Source organism: Rhinatrema bivittatum, chromosome 2 (assembly GCF_901001135.1).
Source record: "Rhinatrema bivittatum chromosome 2, aRhiBiv1.1, whole genome shotgun sequence".
NCBI lineage: Eukaryota > Metazoa > Chordata > Amphibia > Gymnophiona > Rhinatrematidae > Rhinatrema > Rhinatrema bivittatum.
In genome coordinates, this window is record NC_042616.1 from 60,902,007 (window position 1) to 60,918,690 (window position 16,684).

At 48.4% G+C, this 16,684-nt stretch overlaps 1 protein-coding gene across 5 annotated transcripts in view; it reads right to left on the bottom strand.

Moving 5' to 3' along the window:
• Nucleotides 1–16,684, bottom strand: part of KIF9 (kinesin family member 9) — a 252,053-nt gene that overhangs the window by 225,732 nt on the left and 9,637 nt on the right. Inside the window, exon 1 of one of the 5 annotated variants that reach the window (XM_029588251.1) lies at nt 11,485–11,752. The exons of 2 other annotated variants lie outside the window; for them this stretch is intronic. In XM_029588251.1, the coding sequence (XP_029444111.1) occupies nt 11,485–11,500 (16 nt within the window). In that variant the 5' untranslated portion in view covers nt 11,501–11,752. Of the gene's footprint in view, nt 1–11,480; nt 11,753–16,684 lie in introns of those variants that run through there. 2 more of the 5 variants (XM_029588253.1, XM_029588255.1) reach the window with 2 other exon arrangements.

The window sequence follows — 16,684 nt, forward strand, 5'->3', positions numbered from 1 at the left end:
CTAAGGGTAGGCCCCAAGGTTATACACATGATGACCCGTATCCCAGATGGGCTTTGTTATGCCTGTTGGTCGCAGACGGCTGTGACCACGAGTACTCACAGCTTGTTCTGCTTTCCTACCCTCCCCGGGTCTCCTCGCTGCACAGGCCTCTCTGCATTGCCACGTTCCGCGGGCCTCCTTGTGGAGGCATGGACGCCATTACTTCTGGCTCCGATGTCGGGTCCTCCTAGGTGCATGCGTCACAAGTCCCGCCTTTGAAGCCACTTCGGCGGGAACCTCAGGAGTGTCCCCTGTTGATGATGTCATCGGATTCCGGTATTTAAGCTCCTGCTTCGCCCCCAGCAAGGGGATTTGGCAACAAGCTCCATACGAGTCCTACGCCTGCCTTGTTCCTGAGACGCCGCTCCTGCTTGTATCGTGGACCCTGTCTGGAACCCGCTCCTTGGGGGTCAGTGTGCGCTCTATGGGGACCTGTTCCCTGGCCTACCCCACTCCTCGGGCTGGCCCCGCGCCTCTTGGGTTCCATCTGGCTTCCTGCTCTACCTCGGCTCTCCTTGGGAACTACTGCAGCGACTTCTGAGTTCTCAGCTGGCCTTCCCCACTCCTCGGGGTTGCGCCGTATCCTTCAAAGACTTTAAGAAAGTTTTCTACCTTACCTTGTCTCGGCGCTTCCCGGTCTCGTGCCGGGCGGTCTCCAGCTGCAGGGAGAGAGGGAAAATACCTTCACTGCTACGCTCAATATTGCACCCGCTGCCTCTCAGCCACTCTGGGGGCTAAGTTCATGCCGGGAACCGGCTACCGGACCGAGGCTTACCTCTGAGGGATCTCGGAAATCACCTCAGGAATTCTTGACTGGGGAAGGGACCCTTAGATATCACCGCAGGAGAGCGGAGCTCGTCTTGTAGAGGTAAAATTTTCTTTCTTCTTTGGCTTGGATTTTCTAATGCTGTGTAAGCGTGTGTGGTGTCCCAATCTGCTTAGGAGACAGAAAATACTGAAGAGCTGCACTTCCTGCACGGGTATATGTAGGGTTGACATCAGATTGAAATCTGACTCCGTCTCCCAACTGCTATCAGGAGCACACTATAACCACTGGTCCTGAGTCCATCAGCTACACGCTAGGAAAGGAAGTTTTTTTTCATGCAGCATTCAATCAAGTTATGGATTCTATTATTGGAGGATGTGATTAAGGCAACCAACATAGTGAGGTTCAAAAGAAGGCTAGACAAGTTCCTGAAGGAAAAGTCAATAAACAGTCACTAGTCAGGTAGACTTGGGGAAGCCAGCACTCATCTCTGGGAGTGAAATACAAGAAATAGATCAACTATGAGGGATCTGCCAGGTACTTGTGACCCGGGACTGGCCAGACAAAATGCAGGGCCTGATGGACTTTGGTCTGACCCAGCATGGCACTTCTTATTTTCTTAAATATGGGGGAAGGCCCCAAATGTCGTTAAGGCTCATGGCAGCCTAAATCATAGCTGGCTTTAGGATTAAATACAAAGTTGGGAAAAGGATAGGAAAAAGAGAAAACATCTTTTGGTTGATAGTTTTGGAAGACACAGATTCCCAGCTCTCTGATTCCCTGTGCCCTTCTATGTGACCACTGTTCTGGTTCCCAGAATGGACATTTTGGCCATCATAGTCTTAACTCCCAATATCAACAGACACTTTTGGCTAAGCTGAGAAAGGGTATTACAGTGTGTATTTTGAGAGGTAGGAGCTATCTTATTCTGTTATATGGGACTAGTTTATGCATTAAGAGCAGTGTTATGGGTCCTCAGTCTGTTGCATTTACCCAGTTCAGACTACATATCCCACAGAGAAGAATGAGGAGTGAATAGTTCTTCTGTAGTATTTATAACTGATTAGTGTTAATTTATTACCTAGAATTACGGGTTCAGTCCAAGGCTTAGTTTCTATATTTGTTCCTCACATATAGTTAAATTACATCATAGGGTCCTAGGTTTGGTTTTGCACAGGATTTGCATTAAGAACATACAAAGTGCCATGCTGGGTCAGACCAAAGTCCATTGAGCCCAGCATTCTGTCTCCAACAGTGGCCAGACCAGGTCACAAGTACCCCTCAGATCCCAAACAGTCGATCTATTTCTTATATTTCACTCCCAGAGATAAGCACTGTTTTACCATGTCTGCTTGGCTAATAACTGGTTATGGACTTTTCATTCAGGAACTTGGCTAATTCTCTTTTGAACTTCACTGTGTTAGTTGCATTGATTACATCCTCAGGCAATAGATTCCATAGCTTGACTAGGTGCTGAGTGAAAAAATACTTCTTACAATTTGTTTTAAATTTGCAGGTTGCTAGTTTCATGGAGTTTCATGTCCTAGTATTGTTTGAAAGAATAAATAACCGTTCCCTATTTACCCATTCCACCCTACTCATGATTTTATAAATTTCAATTATATTCCCTCTCGGTCATCTCTTTTCCAAGCTAAAAAGCCCTAATCAGTTCAACCTTTCTCCATTAGGGAGCTTTTCCATCCCCTTTATCATTTTTGTACTCTTTGCATGTCTGCTATGTCTTTTTTTGAGATGGGGTGACCAGAACTGCACACAATGCTCAAGATATGGATTCACCATGAATCTATACAAAGGCATTATGATATTCTCAGTTTTGTTCTCTATTTCTTTCCAAATAATTCCTAACATTCTATTTGCCTTTTTGACCAGTGCTGCACACTGAGCAGAAGATTTTAAAGCACTATCCATAAGGAATCTGAGGACCTTTCCCTAGGTTTAGACTCCTAAGAGAACCCAGCATCATATACCTACAGTTGAGATAAGTTTTCCCTACATGCATTACTTTGCACTTGTCCACATTAAATTGCATCTGTCATTTAGAAGCCCAGTCTCCTAATCTCACAAAGTCCTTCTGCAGTTCTTTACAATCTGCTGCTGTTTTAACGACTCAAAACAATTTTGTGTTATCTACAAATTTGGTTGCCTCACTTGTTGTTCCTTTCACCAGTTCATTTATGAATATGTTAAATAGCACAAGTCCCAATACAGACCCCTTGGGCACTCTACTAACAATCATTCTCCATTTGGAAAACTATTTAGTCCTAACCTCTGTTTTCTGTCTTTTATCCAGTTATCACTCTACAGCAGGACACTGCTTCCAATCCCATAACTTTCCAATTTCCTGAGGAATCTCTCATGAGGAACTTTGTCAAATACCTTCTGAAAATCCAAATACACTATATCAACTGGCTCACCTTTGCCTGCATGTTTATTTACACCTTAAAAAAATCCTGTAAATTGGTAAGGGAAAACTTCCTTTTGCAAAAGATATGTTGACTCTCCCCCATTAAACCTTGTCTATTTATGTGGTCAGAAATTTTATTTTTAAGAATAATTTCAATCATTTTGCTCAGCACTGAAATCAGGCTTATGGGTCTATTATTTCCCAGAAAATCCCTGGTACCCTTTTAAAAAACTGTTGTCACATTGGCCACTCTCCAGTCTTCAGGTACCATGGCTGTTTTAAATGATAGACTGCAAATCACAAGAAACAGGTCTGCAATATCATTTTTTAGTTCCTTCAGAACTCTGGGGTGAATATCATCTGGTCCCGGTAATTTGTTAATCTTTAATCAATCAACCAGAGTTATTATGTCCTCCAGTTTCATAATAATTCCATCTAGTCTCTCAAAGTCCTCATCATCAAAAAATGTTTACAGTGTGGGTATGTATGAATGATCCCAACATCCTCCTCAGTAAAGACAAAGAATTAATTTAGTTTTTCAGCTATTTCCTTGCCCTCCCTAACCACTCCATTCAGTCATTAAGAATCAGATGTACTAAAGGTTTTCCCATTTTGTGTCTATGGGGAAAAAAGCAAGTTTGCTTATCGTAAACTGTGTTTCTGTAGATAGCAGGATGAATTAGCCATGCTGTCTGGGACAGCATCGCGATCCCGAGTAGGCGGAGTTTCCTCAGCTAACCACAGAGTTTTGACTCTGTGCGTCTGCTCGGTAGTGTCCCGAGCAGTTCCCTCAGCTCTTCAGTTTCTTTGTAGCCAATCGAGAAGTAAGTTAGCAATTTATCGGTGTCCCTTGAGTGACTGTCTAGGGAGGAGGGAGGGAACGCATGGCTAATTCATCCTGCTATGTACGGAAACACCGTTTACGGTAAGCAAATTTGCTTTTTCCCGTCGATAGTAGGACTGAATTAGCCATGCTGTCTGGGAGTTCCAAGCTCCCGGGTTGTGTCCATGTATATATGTCTTTGGAGGTATGGACAGCAACCCCTGAAGTGGTAGACAATCTCATATCTTTTTCAGTGTTGATAAGACAGCTGTGCCCAATGCTGCATCAGAGGCCGTATGTTGTTGCAGGCAATAGTGTGATGTGAAGGTATGAATGGATGACCATGTTGCCGCTTTGCAGATATCAATTAAGGGAATTTTGTTCAAGTGGGCAACTGATGCTGCAGTAGCACGTATTTGGTGCGCCTGAGGCTTTGTGAGAAGTTTAATGGAACGTTTGTTGTAGCAAAAAAGGATGCATTGTGATAACCAACTGGCTATGGTCCTTTTTGAGACTGGTTGTCCAGGGTCATTTGGGTTAAAGAAAAGGAACAATTGAGAAGGTCTCGAAGTTGATTGGGTCCTTTGTTTATAGTAAGCCAACGCTCTTTTGCAGTCCAGTGTGTGCAAAAGCTTTTCACGGTCGTTCGTATGAGGTTTTGGCATGAAAATAGATAGAGTTATAGTCTGATTAAGATGAAAAAAAGTTACCATCTTAGGGAGAAAGGAAGGGTGAGGATGGAGGGTCACTTTGTCATGGTAGAATTCTAGATAAGAAGAATAGTGAACCAAGGCTTGTAGTTCGCTGACCCTCCTTGCGGATGTTATGGCGATCAGAAAGATTGTCTTCCATGTCATATATTTAATGTGGCTAGAGTCTAACGGTTCAAATGGAGGAAGCATTAGTTGTTCCAATACTACATTTAAGTCCCATGGGATTGGTGGTTTACTCACCGGTGGGTGAAGCCGTATCATGCCTTTCATGAATCTGGAAATTAACGGATGATTAGAGATTGGAAGATCGTTACGAGGTTTGTGAAAAGCTGCTATTGCACTGATATGAACTCGTACCGAAGTGGTGGCTAATCCTGCTTCGTAAAGTGTGTGCAGGTACTGCAGTAGTTGAGTGGCAGTGGATGAAAAGGGGTTTATGTTTTTTGGACTACACCAGTTCAAGTACCGCTGCCACTTTCCCGTGTAATTGTGTCTGGTTGAAGTTTTTCTGGAAGCAATAAGAATATCCTCTAGTTGTGAAGATAAACCTAGGGGGTTTAGTATTTGCCTTTCAATCTCCACGCTGTGAGATGAAGTGATTGATTCATGGGGTGAAGTAAAGAGCCTCCTTCTTGTGTCAGAAGATGTGGGAGATTTTGCAGCGTTATCGGCGGACGAATGAAAAGTCGCATGAGGTACGTATACCATGGCTGTCTCGGCCATGCTGGGGCAATTAGAATCATGTCTGACACATCCGGGATGCATTTCTGAATTGCTCGAGAGATGAGTGGAATAGGAGGGTAGGCATACATCAAGCCTGGTGTCCATGGAATGAGAAAGGCGTCGGGAGCGAACCTTTGGTTGCTGGGATAAATTGAGCAAAATGTCTGGACTTGTCTGTTGGCTTCTGTAGCAAAGAGATCTATTGTGGGAAAACCCCACTGTTGGAAGATGTTTTCCGCCACCCTTGGATTTAAAGTCCATTCGTGTGGATGAAATATCCGACTTAGATGGTCTGCTGTTACATTGACAGACCTGGAAGATAAGTCGCTTGAATGGATACTTGGGTCTTGACCGTCCAATGGAGAATTCGAGTTGCTTCTTGACACAGTGTCCAGGAACCAGACCCTCCTTCTTTGTTTATGTAAAACATGGCTACCTGGTTGTCGGTATATAGCATGAGGCTTGATCCCCATATTTGTGCAGAGAACGTCTGAAGTGCCATCCAAATGGCACGCAACTCTAATAGATTGATTTGGTATGAAGATTCTTGAGAAGTCCACAGACCCTGAGTATTCAGGTTGCCCAGATGAGCTCCCCCATCTGGGGGAGGCATCTGTGGTCAGAGTGAACCGATGAGGAGGTAAGCGGAATGGGGCCCCCGAGGAAAGGAATGTCCTTCTTCATTGCGTTTGTAATTTGAATCCTGCAGTTGAGTGGTTGTAGGAATTGAAACCACTGAGTTTTCAAGCCCCATTGTAAGCGGCGCATGTGAAGTCTGGTGTGGGGAACCACGTAGATTGCTGCCGCCATATGTCCCAAAAGTTGGAGAACCTGGCGTGCTGATGCCTGGTTTTTGTGGAGAAGGCTGAGAGCCAATGATGTCAGAGTCTGCATTCTGTCCGGGGGAAGGTACGCTCTCTGTTCCACCATATTTATGAGTGCACCTATGAATTGAAGTAGTTGAGTAGGTTGCAGGTGAGACTTCTCGTAGTTGATAAGAAATCCCAACCTCTGAAGGCGCTCATTTTAGGCGTGAGCCTCCTGTAGAGCCTCCCCCCCCTCTCTTTCCCTGCGGCGATGCAGTCCGTGAGACCTGTGCCTTCTCTTAAGACTTCTCATCTGGATGCTCCCAGCTGCGAACCCATGCAGCTGGGACGGGCCCCGATCTCTGCTGAAGAGAGGCAACGTCGCCGTTCGTTGAAGTTGTGTTTATATTATGGTCAGAAGGGCTACTTCTTGGCACGCTGCCAGGAGCGTGCAGAAAACGCCAAAGCCTAGGAGGTCGGGAGGAGCTCCTCCTAGGCTGTGCTACAGCTCCTCAATGTACCATGCCTGTTAACCTGGAATACCCTGGAGGGTCCATTGAGACGATTGCGTTCCTGGATTTTGGAGCCAGGGGTAATTTCATCCTGCAGGACTTAGTCTCCCAGTTGCAAATCCCTACGCATAGACGGGATGTCCCATTACTAATTACCTCTGTCCAGGGGACGCTCCTTCCAGGACCTGTCCTGATGTCCATGGCACCCATTACTGTCCGCACCGGGGCGATCCATTCAGAGGAGAAAGCCTTCCTAGTGTTGGATAAGGCTGTCCACCCCGTGGTGCTAGGGTTGCTGTGGTTACAGAAGCACTCATCCACGATTCAGTGGGATACTCTACAGATTGTCAAGTGGAGCCCTTTCTGCCTAGCTAACTATATGAAAGTGCCTAGGACTCCTGCACTTCCATTGATGCACTCTGCCCTAGGTCCTCCTGCACCTTATGAGGTCTTTACGGATGTATTTTCCAAGACCAAGACCAAGGCGGAGATCCTTCCGCAGCATCGTCCGTATGACTGCGCTATAGACCTGTTACCTGGTACTATGCCCCCCCGAGGAAGGGTGTATCCCTTATCATTACCCGAGACCCGGGCCCTGTCCGAGTATATTTCTAAGAATTTGGCCAAGGGGTTCATTCGCCCGTCCAAGTCGCCTGCAGGGGCAGGCTTCTTCTTTGTCAGCAAGAAGGACGGCTCGCTGAGACCGTGTATAGACTATCGAGGCCTAAATTCCATTACTAAGCGAGACCGTTACCCGCTCCTGTTAATCCCGGAGTTCCTCGATAGGCTCCAGAGAGCGAAGATTTTCACAAAGTTGGACTTACGAGGTGCTTACAACTTAGTCAGAACTCGTCCTGGAGACGAGTGGAAAACCGCTTTTAATACCAGAGACGGGCATTACGAGTATCTTGTGATGCCTTTCGGCTTATGTAATGCTCCGGCGGTGTTCCAGCACCTTATGAACGAGGTGTTCTGAACACTTGCGTAATCGTTTACTTCGACGATGTGCTGGTCTATTCCCTGGACCTGCCTTCACACCGTCAGTATGTCCGTCAAGTGCTCCAAATACTTAGGGAGCACAGTCTGTACGCGAAACTGGAAAAATGTTGTTTCGAGAAGACGTCCCTGCCGTTCCTGGGCTACATAATCTCTGCAACAGGCTTTCAAATGGATCCTGAAAAAGTGGCGGCAATTAAGAATTGGCCCCGGCCGAAGGGCCTTAAAGCGTTGCAACGTTTTCTCGGCTTTTCCAATTTCTACCATCACTTTATTCCTGACTACTCCTGTATTGTGGCCCCGTTGACTGCCCTCACTCGAAAGGTGGCCTACGTGGTGGATTAGCCTGTTCCCACCTGCCAAGCCTTCGATGCCCTTAAGGAAGCGTTCTTATTTCTCGAAGAAATTCTCCCCGGCAGAGAGCAACTATTGTGTTGGTCATAAAGAGTTCCTAGCCCTGAAACTTGCCCTGGAGGAATGGAGACAGTGATTGGAGGGAGCCAACCATCTGGTTACGATTTACAACGACCACAAAAACTTAGCGTTCCTGAAGCAAGCCCAACGCCTCAACCCAAGGCAAGCCCGGTGGTCGCTGTTTTTTGATCGGTTCGACTTTACCTTACGCTATTGACCCAGCTCTAAGAATGTTCGAGCTGACGTGCTCTCGCACTCCTCTGAGGTCGAAGAGACTCCTGACACCCCTCAGTATATTTTGGATCCTGCGAAAGTGAGCCTAGCAGCAACCTTGGTGTCCTCCTAAGGGAAGAACGTCGTTCCACGTCGCTCCCGGAGAGCAGTTCTCACTTGGGCCCATGACTCCTTCACTGGGGGCCATGCTGGCTGTAAAGGGACCTTATACTTGTTGAACCGATTCTACTGGTGGCCGATGGTGAGACAGGACATCCAAGCTTTTGTGGGCTCTTGCCCTACCTGCGCCGTTCAAAAGCCGCTCATCGGAAGGCCCAGGGGCCTCTTGCAACCTTTGCCCATCCTGATGGAGCCTTGGATCCACATCTCCACCGACTTCATCGTGGATCTTCCCATCTCAGGAGGTAATTCGATCATTTGGGTGACTGTAGACCGATTCTCCAAGATGGTGCACTTTGTCCCCCTGCCAAAGTTGCCTTCTGCACCTGACCTAGCTAACCTCTTCGCTCAGCATATCTTTAGACTTCACGGTCTCCCGCAGGATATAGTCTCCGATCGAGGACCACAGTTTACTGCTCGAGATTGGAAAGCACTTTGCAAACGCTTCAATGTGCAACTTAGTCTTTCATCTGCGTTCCATCCCCAGAGTAATGGGCAAACGGAACGGACTAACCGAACCTTGAAGACTTTTCTCCATTCGTTCGAGAATGAACGACAAGATAATTGGGCCAAGCTACTCCCATGGGCGGAGTTCTCATATAATAATGACATGCATGCTGCTACTGGAAGTTCGCCTTTCCTTGTCGTCTATGGAAAGCAACTTCACCCGCCCTTGCCTTTGCCTGAACCTAGTGCACTCCCGGCAGTGCAACTTTCAGCCCACCAGCTTCTTTCCTTATGGACGTCTATCCAGGGAAAGATCCGTAAAGCCACCCAGTCTGCCAAGAAATGGGCGGATAGGCATCGTCAGCCAGCACCCATCTTCCTCCTAGGAGACCACGTCTGGCTTAGTACAAAAAATCTACAGCTACGTATTTCATCTCGAAAACTAGCTCCGAGATTCTGTGGGCCTTTTCGAGTCGCCGAACGAGTGGGAGCAATCTCATACCGATTACGCCTACCCTCCTCCATGCGTATACATGACGTGTTCCATGTGTCATTGCTGAAGTCTCTTGTTTTATCCAGATACCACTCCCGGGCTCCTGAACCATTGGACCCTTCAGTACCGGATGAGGTTACGTATCAAGTACGTGAGGTCTTCGATGTCTGGTTCCATCAACGCTGCTGGGAGTACTTGCTTGCCTGGGAGGGTTGCGGACCCGAGAATAATTCTTGGGAACCGGCCCGTAACATTCTCGACAAGGACTTATTACGGCAGTTCCATCTGAACCACCCAAGTGAACCCGGACCAGCTAAGAAGGGGCGTAAGAGGGGAGGTACTGTTGCGGTTCTGGCTGCGAGTGCCGCGACCAGACCCTTACCTCCGTGCTTCAGGACCTACTCCCGCTTCTGGAGGCCTGGTTTGCGCCCTGTTTGGCGGCGCTCCTGCGGGGCCTGCGCCGCCGGAAAGCTTCCCATGGACGCCCTGCTTCTAGGCGCACGTGCACGCCACTTAGACACTGTTCTAGGCCGTTTCCCGCCAGTGGTGACTCTGCCCAGTTCCTGACGTCAGACGCCTCGGCCTTGATAAGCCGGCCACGGACACTCAGTCTTTCCCTTGCAACGGGCTTACCTCCTGATTCCCTGTTGCGTCGTGCCCCGGAGTGAGTTGCCTTGCTACTCCCTCCATTCCTGCTAGCCAGCTACAGTACCTGCTTGGTTCCTGCCTGGTTCCAGTACCCGAGTCTTGCTACAGTTCCTGCCTGGTTCCAGTATCCGAGCCCTCTTAGAGTACTTATCTACTGTCCTAGACTGGTTCCAGTTCTCAGTCCTGATCAACAACCCGCATAAGTCCCAGCGGCCGGGCCCCTACGGGCTCCTCCCGGGGGGGGGGGCTTCGGCTTCCAAGGGTGAAGCCGCCTAAGTCCCAGCGGTTGGGCTCCTACAGGCTCCTCCCAGGGGAGTACCAGCTTCCAGGTTGAAGAGCACCTCTACGTCCTGCCTGAACATCTGCCTCCCGGCCTGCCACATACTAGAGATATTGACCACCTTTCCCAGTCTCCTGCAGGTTGGCTCACTGGCCCTGGGTTGATTTCATATTTCTTTAGCTATTGCTGCTGCTACTGCAGAAAGATCTCAGCATTGCAGCCTAAGGAATACAGGATTGAGGACAGACAGAAAGAGGGAGAAGGGGGAGGGCTGTTGCTTGGCAGGGGTAAAGAAAAAAGCCAAAGAATGGATGGCTGCAGTGCAGTACATTGGTGCGGGGAAGAGAGAGGAGGCTGCTGCTGCTGCTAAGTAGAGTGGTAGAGGAGAGGGGATTCCTGCTTCTGGGTAGAGGGTGAGTGAGAGTGAAAGTGGGTGACAAGATAAGCAGTGGTGAGGGAGAAAAAGTGATACCTAGGGCAAGTAGTAGGGGGGATGCAGGGCCAGGAGAAATAGAAAGATTCAGGACACAGAGTGTAGGAGGAGAGGAGGATATGGTGGGAGGATGGGAGGGAAAAAGAAGGTTATTGCTGGGCACGGGGTGAGGGAAGAGAAAGCATGGGATGCTAGGTTGGAGAGGAAAGAGTTTTGCTGAAGCTGTCATCACTATAAGGACAACTGTGCCTTGGCTGCAAAAGGAGAAAGTGCTGAATCAGAGTAGACACAGGTAAGAGAGAGAGAGAGGGGTGGGGGGGGGGGAGGGGTTGTAATTCTGTATATCTGCCCTGGGAGCAGAAAAGCTGTTCCCGGCTCTGAGGGAAATGATTTATTTTACTCAAATATTTATCACCATTTTACGTTCGGTACTGCCCTAAAAATCAATACTATTTTTAGTGCCAAATGGGGCTCCCCTCCTAAAATTATTTTCTGAAAACAAAAAGTGAGAGCCCCTAAGAGGACGCTGATTCCCTCCCCACCAGAGATGCCGCAGCGCCATTTCTTACTCACTCCCGGGAAAAGTCATCTACGGGCAATCTGGAGCCTTAGGTGCCGATCACAACCACTCAGCGCTTCGCCTCCGGACCTTCCCAAGGGGTGAGGGTCATCGATCCTTACCGACCCCGCTCCTGCAGCCCTCGCTCCTCCAGGGGGACTGTGGAGAGCCCGGGGATTACCCGGACGATTTACTGAGAAGGGGTCGGGGGGGAAGGGCAGGGAGCCCGTGTGGCGACCGTTCTCACAGCCCACTTTACAGCCCGTCCCTCGCCAGCATCCTCCCTGTGTATACGGTTGCCACGGCGATAGCCGCTTCCGCCTAGAACTGGAAGTCATCTTATTCTCCCCTCCCCCCCCCCCTCCCTAGGCTCTACCAGGAAGCGATGGGCTGTACAGAATTTCATACAAACCTAGGTCAGCAGCATGGCTTTCTTTCGAAGAAAAAGAAAAGGAAACACGCACATAAGAACATCCACCTTTTAATGATCAGCAACTGTTACTTTGCTACCAGACATTAAAATCCTTAAAAGTGCTGGAAACTGTTCCCTGGGGTGGGGAACGGGAAAGAGACGAGATCCCGAGTGCCCCACCTGCAGGAGGAGCTACAGGGGCTGGCGTGGGCCGCCTCTTTTGAGAAGGCGTCGCTTCTACCCGTGTTGCCGCGGCGCCGGCTTTTCCCCCCCCTTTCTCCGCTCTTCCTTTCCTACCCCCCGACTTTTCCCCCCCTCTCGCTGCTGCCGGTGCCACCGAAGATGGTGGACGAACTGGAAGAGCTGGAGGATCTGGTGCATTTTACGGTGGGGGACCTGCCCAGCCGTGGCTACGGAGTGATGGAGGAGATCCGGCGGCAGGGAAAGCTCTGCGATGTCACCCTGAAGGTAAGAGGCAGCGAAGCCGGGCTGGGAGGCTCCTGATTCCAGGGCAGAGGGGCGGATCAGTGCTAGGCAGAGCTGACCTGCGACAGACGGCTACACCCTAGCAAGAGGTTGGCTGATGGTGGGAGAGAGGGGAAAGATGAGAGGAGCAGGAAATGATAGAGGGAGAGGTGAGAGGGAACAATGCAGAAGCAGATGGAGGGGGTAGGTTAGGGTCAGGTGTGGGAGGAAAATGCAAGTAGAGATGAGGGAAGTGAAAATAGAGCAGGATGCAATGGAGAGATGGGAGGTGCAAGCTAGTTGGAAGATTATAAAGAGATGGCAGCGCACAAAGATACAGGCGAGAAGAGGGCTGCACAGCGATGGCAGAGAGTGAGAAGTAACTGAATCCAGGGATGAAGATTGCAAAGTGGTGGAGGAGGAAATATTAAGGGTGGCAGCTGCTGCAGGGGTGAGGTAAGATGGGATGAGAGGACAGAGAGTGATGGTTAGAAAGGTAGCCTCTCAAGCACATGGGACCAACTTGTTTTAACCCGATAGTGATTACTGTAGCACGAATCCCCCTTCACACTTTCCTGGAATGCATTTTATGTTTCACTTGTATTTTCTTTCAAGGTCATCTTTTGCTCATTCTATATGGATCTGAGGAAGTGAGTGTCAGTTTTCAAAAGCTAGTTAATAAATGCATAGTTGGTCCAATAAAAAGGTTGTTAACCTTTTATTTCTGTGTATGATAACCTAAAATTGATTCAGGGAGTGTGAAAGAATATGGGTGATGACTTCCTGGACATAGTGCTCTCTGGCTTCTTGTGCAATGAACAGGGCATTGGGTGTGTAACAGGACTGACAGGTTAGGATAAAGTCTGCATGAATAATCATCAAATTCCTCTGGCTTCTGTTTCCCTTGATTCTTTAGCTTCACATACTAATTTTTTATCATCACTTGTACCCAGGAGATCGTCATGTTGTCTTTCCTGATCATGTGTGTTCAGGCTTCCTCTATACTGTCCAAATGGTCAAGTCACTAAATCCGATAACAGAAATAAGGATATGTTAAATAGATATTCAGGTAGGCTGAGTACATAAGCACCAGCTCTGTGGATACTGTAAGTGCTTCAACACCGCCACTGTTGTCTTCTGCACTCATGTAGATTGGAATTTGGGAGCTCTATGCTCTAGGGCTGTCTGGGAGGGGGCAGTAAGGAAGTGCTTCTGTCTCCTTGCTTCTGCAAACCTCTGCAGGACAGGCAGGAAATGCCTGTGTGTCCTCTGATGCTGCTCCTGCCTCCTCCCCCTCCCCCCACCTATTGACTGGATATATAATGTCTGAACAATGGACAGAAGGGGAACCAGAAAGCAGCAGCAGTATAAGACAGTCTTCCTAAGGTGCAATTCTAATGGAAAGGTAAAGAGGGACAGAGGAGCTATAAGGAAGGTGAGAGAGGTTGAGAGAACTGTGGGAAGATGGTTTAAAAAGGTATTTTGACTGAGAGAGAGAATACTGCTGTGAGAGTCAGGGAGAGGAACTGAAAAAAGTAAAAGGAGACAAAACTGTAAGGGGGAGAAGAGGAGACCTGGAGGGGACATGGGTTTTGAGAAGGGTAAATAGGATACAAGCTGGGAAAGAGGACATGGATGTGATAAAAAGAGGAGCAGGGGTGAGTGGTTAAGTGAAGGGAACTTAAGAGGAAGAGAGAAATGAAGATGAGTGGGAAAGGAGCTGTGTGGGTAGAGAGGAGGGAGCTGATAGGCAAGGTAAACCAAGAGAAGAGTTATGGGAAGGGAGCTGGAAGTAGCAGGAGGGGAAGACTAAGATGAGGTGAGAGAAGATAATGAGCTGAGGCGAGAGAACTGGTGGATAGAAAGAGATACACACATGCAGGAAAAATAATAAGTAATGAAGAAGCAGAAAAGAAACTAAGCAAAGTGCAAGCAGAAACAAGATTTGATTCAAACTACAGACACTTTGTTTATTCAAAGTTAAGTGAAGATTTTCTGTGCTAGCTGGGCGGGCGGGGGAGCAGGTGATATTTGCCCTTTTCTTCCAGCCCTGTAATCACCATAGAAAAGAATGTATTTTACTGACAGGATGGGGAAGGGGAGAGGAGGTTGTGGTACATGCAATATCATAGGCTCAAAATGTCTCTTAAAAATGGTGAGCTCCAGTATTGTGAGGAGCTTCGGTCAGGGCTTGGAACTGAGGGAGAATTTAGGTGAACATTGTTTCCCCTTGTTCACAAAAATACATCCCAGTTATATCTGGGGTTTCCAAACAGCACAGGCAGTACCACATGCTGGGGGCATACTGACTGCCGATCTGCTAGGGTTCAGGAATGTCTTATGTGGACTCCGCAGGCAAGGGACAGATTCCTGGCCAGAGAAATGCTGCGGGGGATGGGGGAGCGGGAGAAGCTCCAGAAAAAGTATCTGGGCTCAGGAAGGGCAGAGCAGGGAAGTGATCTAAGCCGGAGGAGGAGGGGAATTGCAAATTGAAAGGTGAGCTGAGTCTGTCAATGAAGTGAAGCCCAGTATGCTGATGAGCATTGGGAATCAGTGACGCCATGGATAATCAATCCTGAAGAGGAGGGTAACTGGCTAAGGTGAGATGAGGGGAACAGAGGACATGTCAATGGGAAATGGGGAGCAGAGCAGGCTAAGGGGATGCAGGGAGTGGAGTTGGAAGAAAGGTATTAAAGTATGTGTAGGGGAGCCCCCTCCACGTAAAGTTTCTATCCCACAAAAAATATTCTGGGTGGGGGAAATCCTGGGATTCTCATGGTTCAGAGTTTTATCTGAAATGTTGTAAATGTTTGATTCTGTGATACATCTGAATGTCCACTGGATGCCATTTAATATGGGGCAGATCAATGTGATATTTTAAGGTTTGAGAGTGGTGGCTGATGTGATTGGTGGGAGATGTGTCCTGGGAAGCTTTAAATCCCGGGCTATTTGGTGGGAGTTTGCCCTTTCTAGGTTGGAGTTGGTAATGACGGAGACCTTCAGCATGTAGAAAGCCTCGGGTCTCCAGCCTATGGGCTGGTGAGGCCCACGGACCCAAACCGTATGGGGAGAACGCTGCAGGGGCTTTCTCCTCAAGGGAAAAGGCCTGGGGCTGTGGCATGGAGGGAAGAATTTCCTCCCTCTGAGGAAATGTGTGAGGAGCCAAGGAGGGAAAGGCTGAAACGAGACGGGGTGATCCAAGATAAAGAGGGCCCCAGTGAGTTCCAGAGAGTGAAGGAGACTGGAGAGTCCTTCGTGCCGCTGGAAGGATGGAATCGGGAAGACAGTTGAGGGGTGTGAAAGATCCCACCGAGGTGGGAGCAGCAGGATGCAGTATAGCGAGGGAGAGAGGCCACAAGAGTAAGGGATACAAACCTAATGCCCCCCCATGGTGAGTTGGTGTTTAACAGGAAGAGGAATTTGAGAGTGACAATGTCCAGTCCCTTTGTGATGGGAGGATTGCGTGAGGAAAGTGGGGTACCTGAAGAATGGGGAAACTTTAGGGGTCAAAAGTATAGAGAGATGTAATCTCTCTCCAGTCCTAGAAAAAGTGATCTGCAAGGTTGTTGGAGGAGAGAGCCAGTTCAAGTGAATACTGGGCGACTGGCATTCTAATCTTTGGGGAACTCGATATATTGTTGTTGTTTGTTTTTAATCTGACTGTGTATCCCATGAACCCTGATTATTCAGCACTGGAATCTTACTCTCTTCTGAACTGTATATAATTTTGCTGACTGGAAGAACCCAGAAAAAATGTAGTTTGAAAGTAGTTGACCACTCGGTGAGTAGAGTGACTTTGTCCCGTTAAGAGATTGTGTGAACCAGCACTAGTAGAGGACATGGAAGAGGGCAAGGGTCATGGAGGGGAAGGCTCGGTGAACTCCTCTCTTCCCAGCCAGAGAATGGACATGCAACCGGCACTGCTTGTAATAGGATCAACCTCACCATCTGCATGACCCAAACTTTTGAACCCACCAGATAAATTAGAGACCCTGTCTTGACATTGAGACAGACCCTCTCAATACTTTATGTGCTCTGGAGATGGGGCTCCAGTGTGCCTGGGCAAGAAGGGGAGAATTAAGAGGGCAGATGGAGTTGGGGGGGGGGGGGGGGTGGGAATTGGGGCGAGGAGGAAATACAGTTGAAGAAGAATGGTGGGGGAAGAGACTGTGGTGTGGATGGGCTGTTGGGGCGGGGGAGTGGAGCAGGAGGGAGGAGACTGGTGGAGATAAGCTGTGGTTGGGGAGAAGAATGACTGGGACTTCATCTTCCCTCTTTTTTTTTTTTTTTACTTGGCTACATGAGTCTTCCCCATGTCCTTATTACCTGCTCCTCTC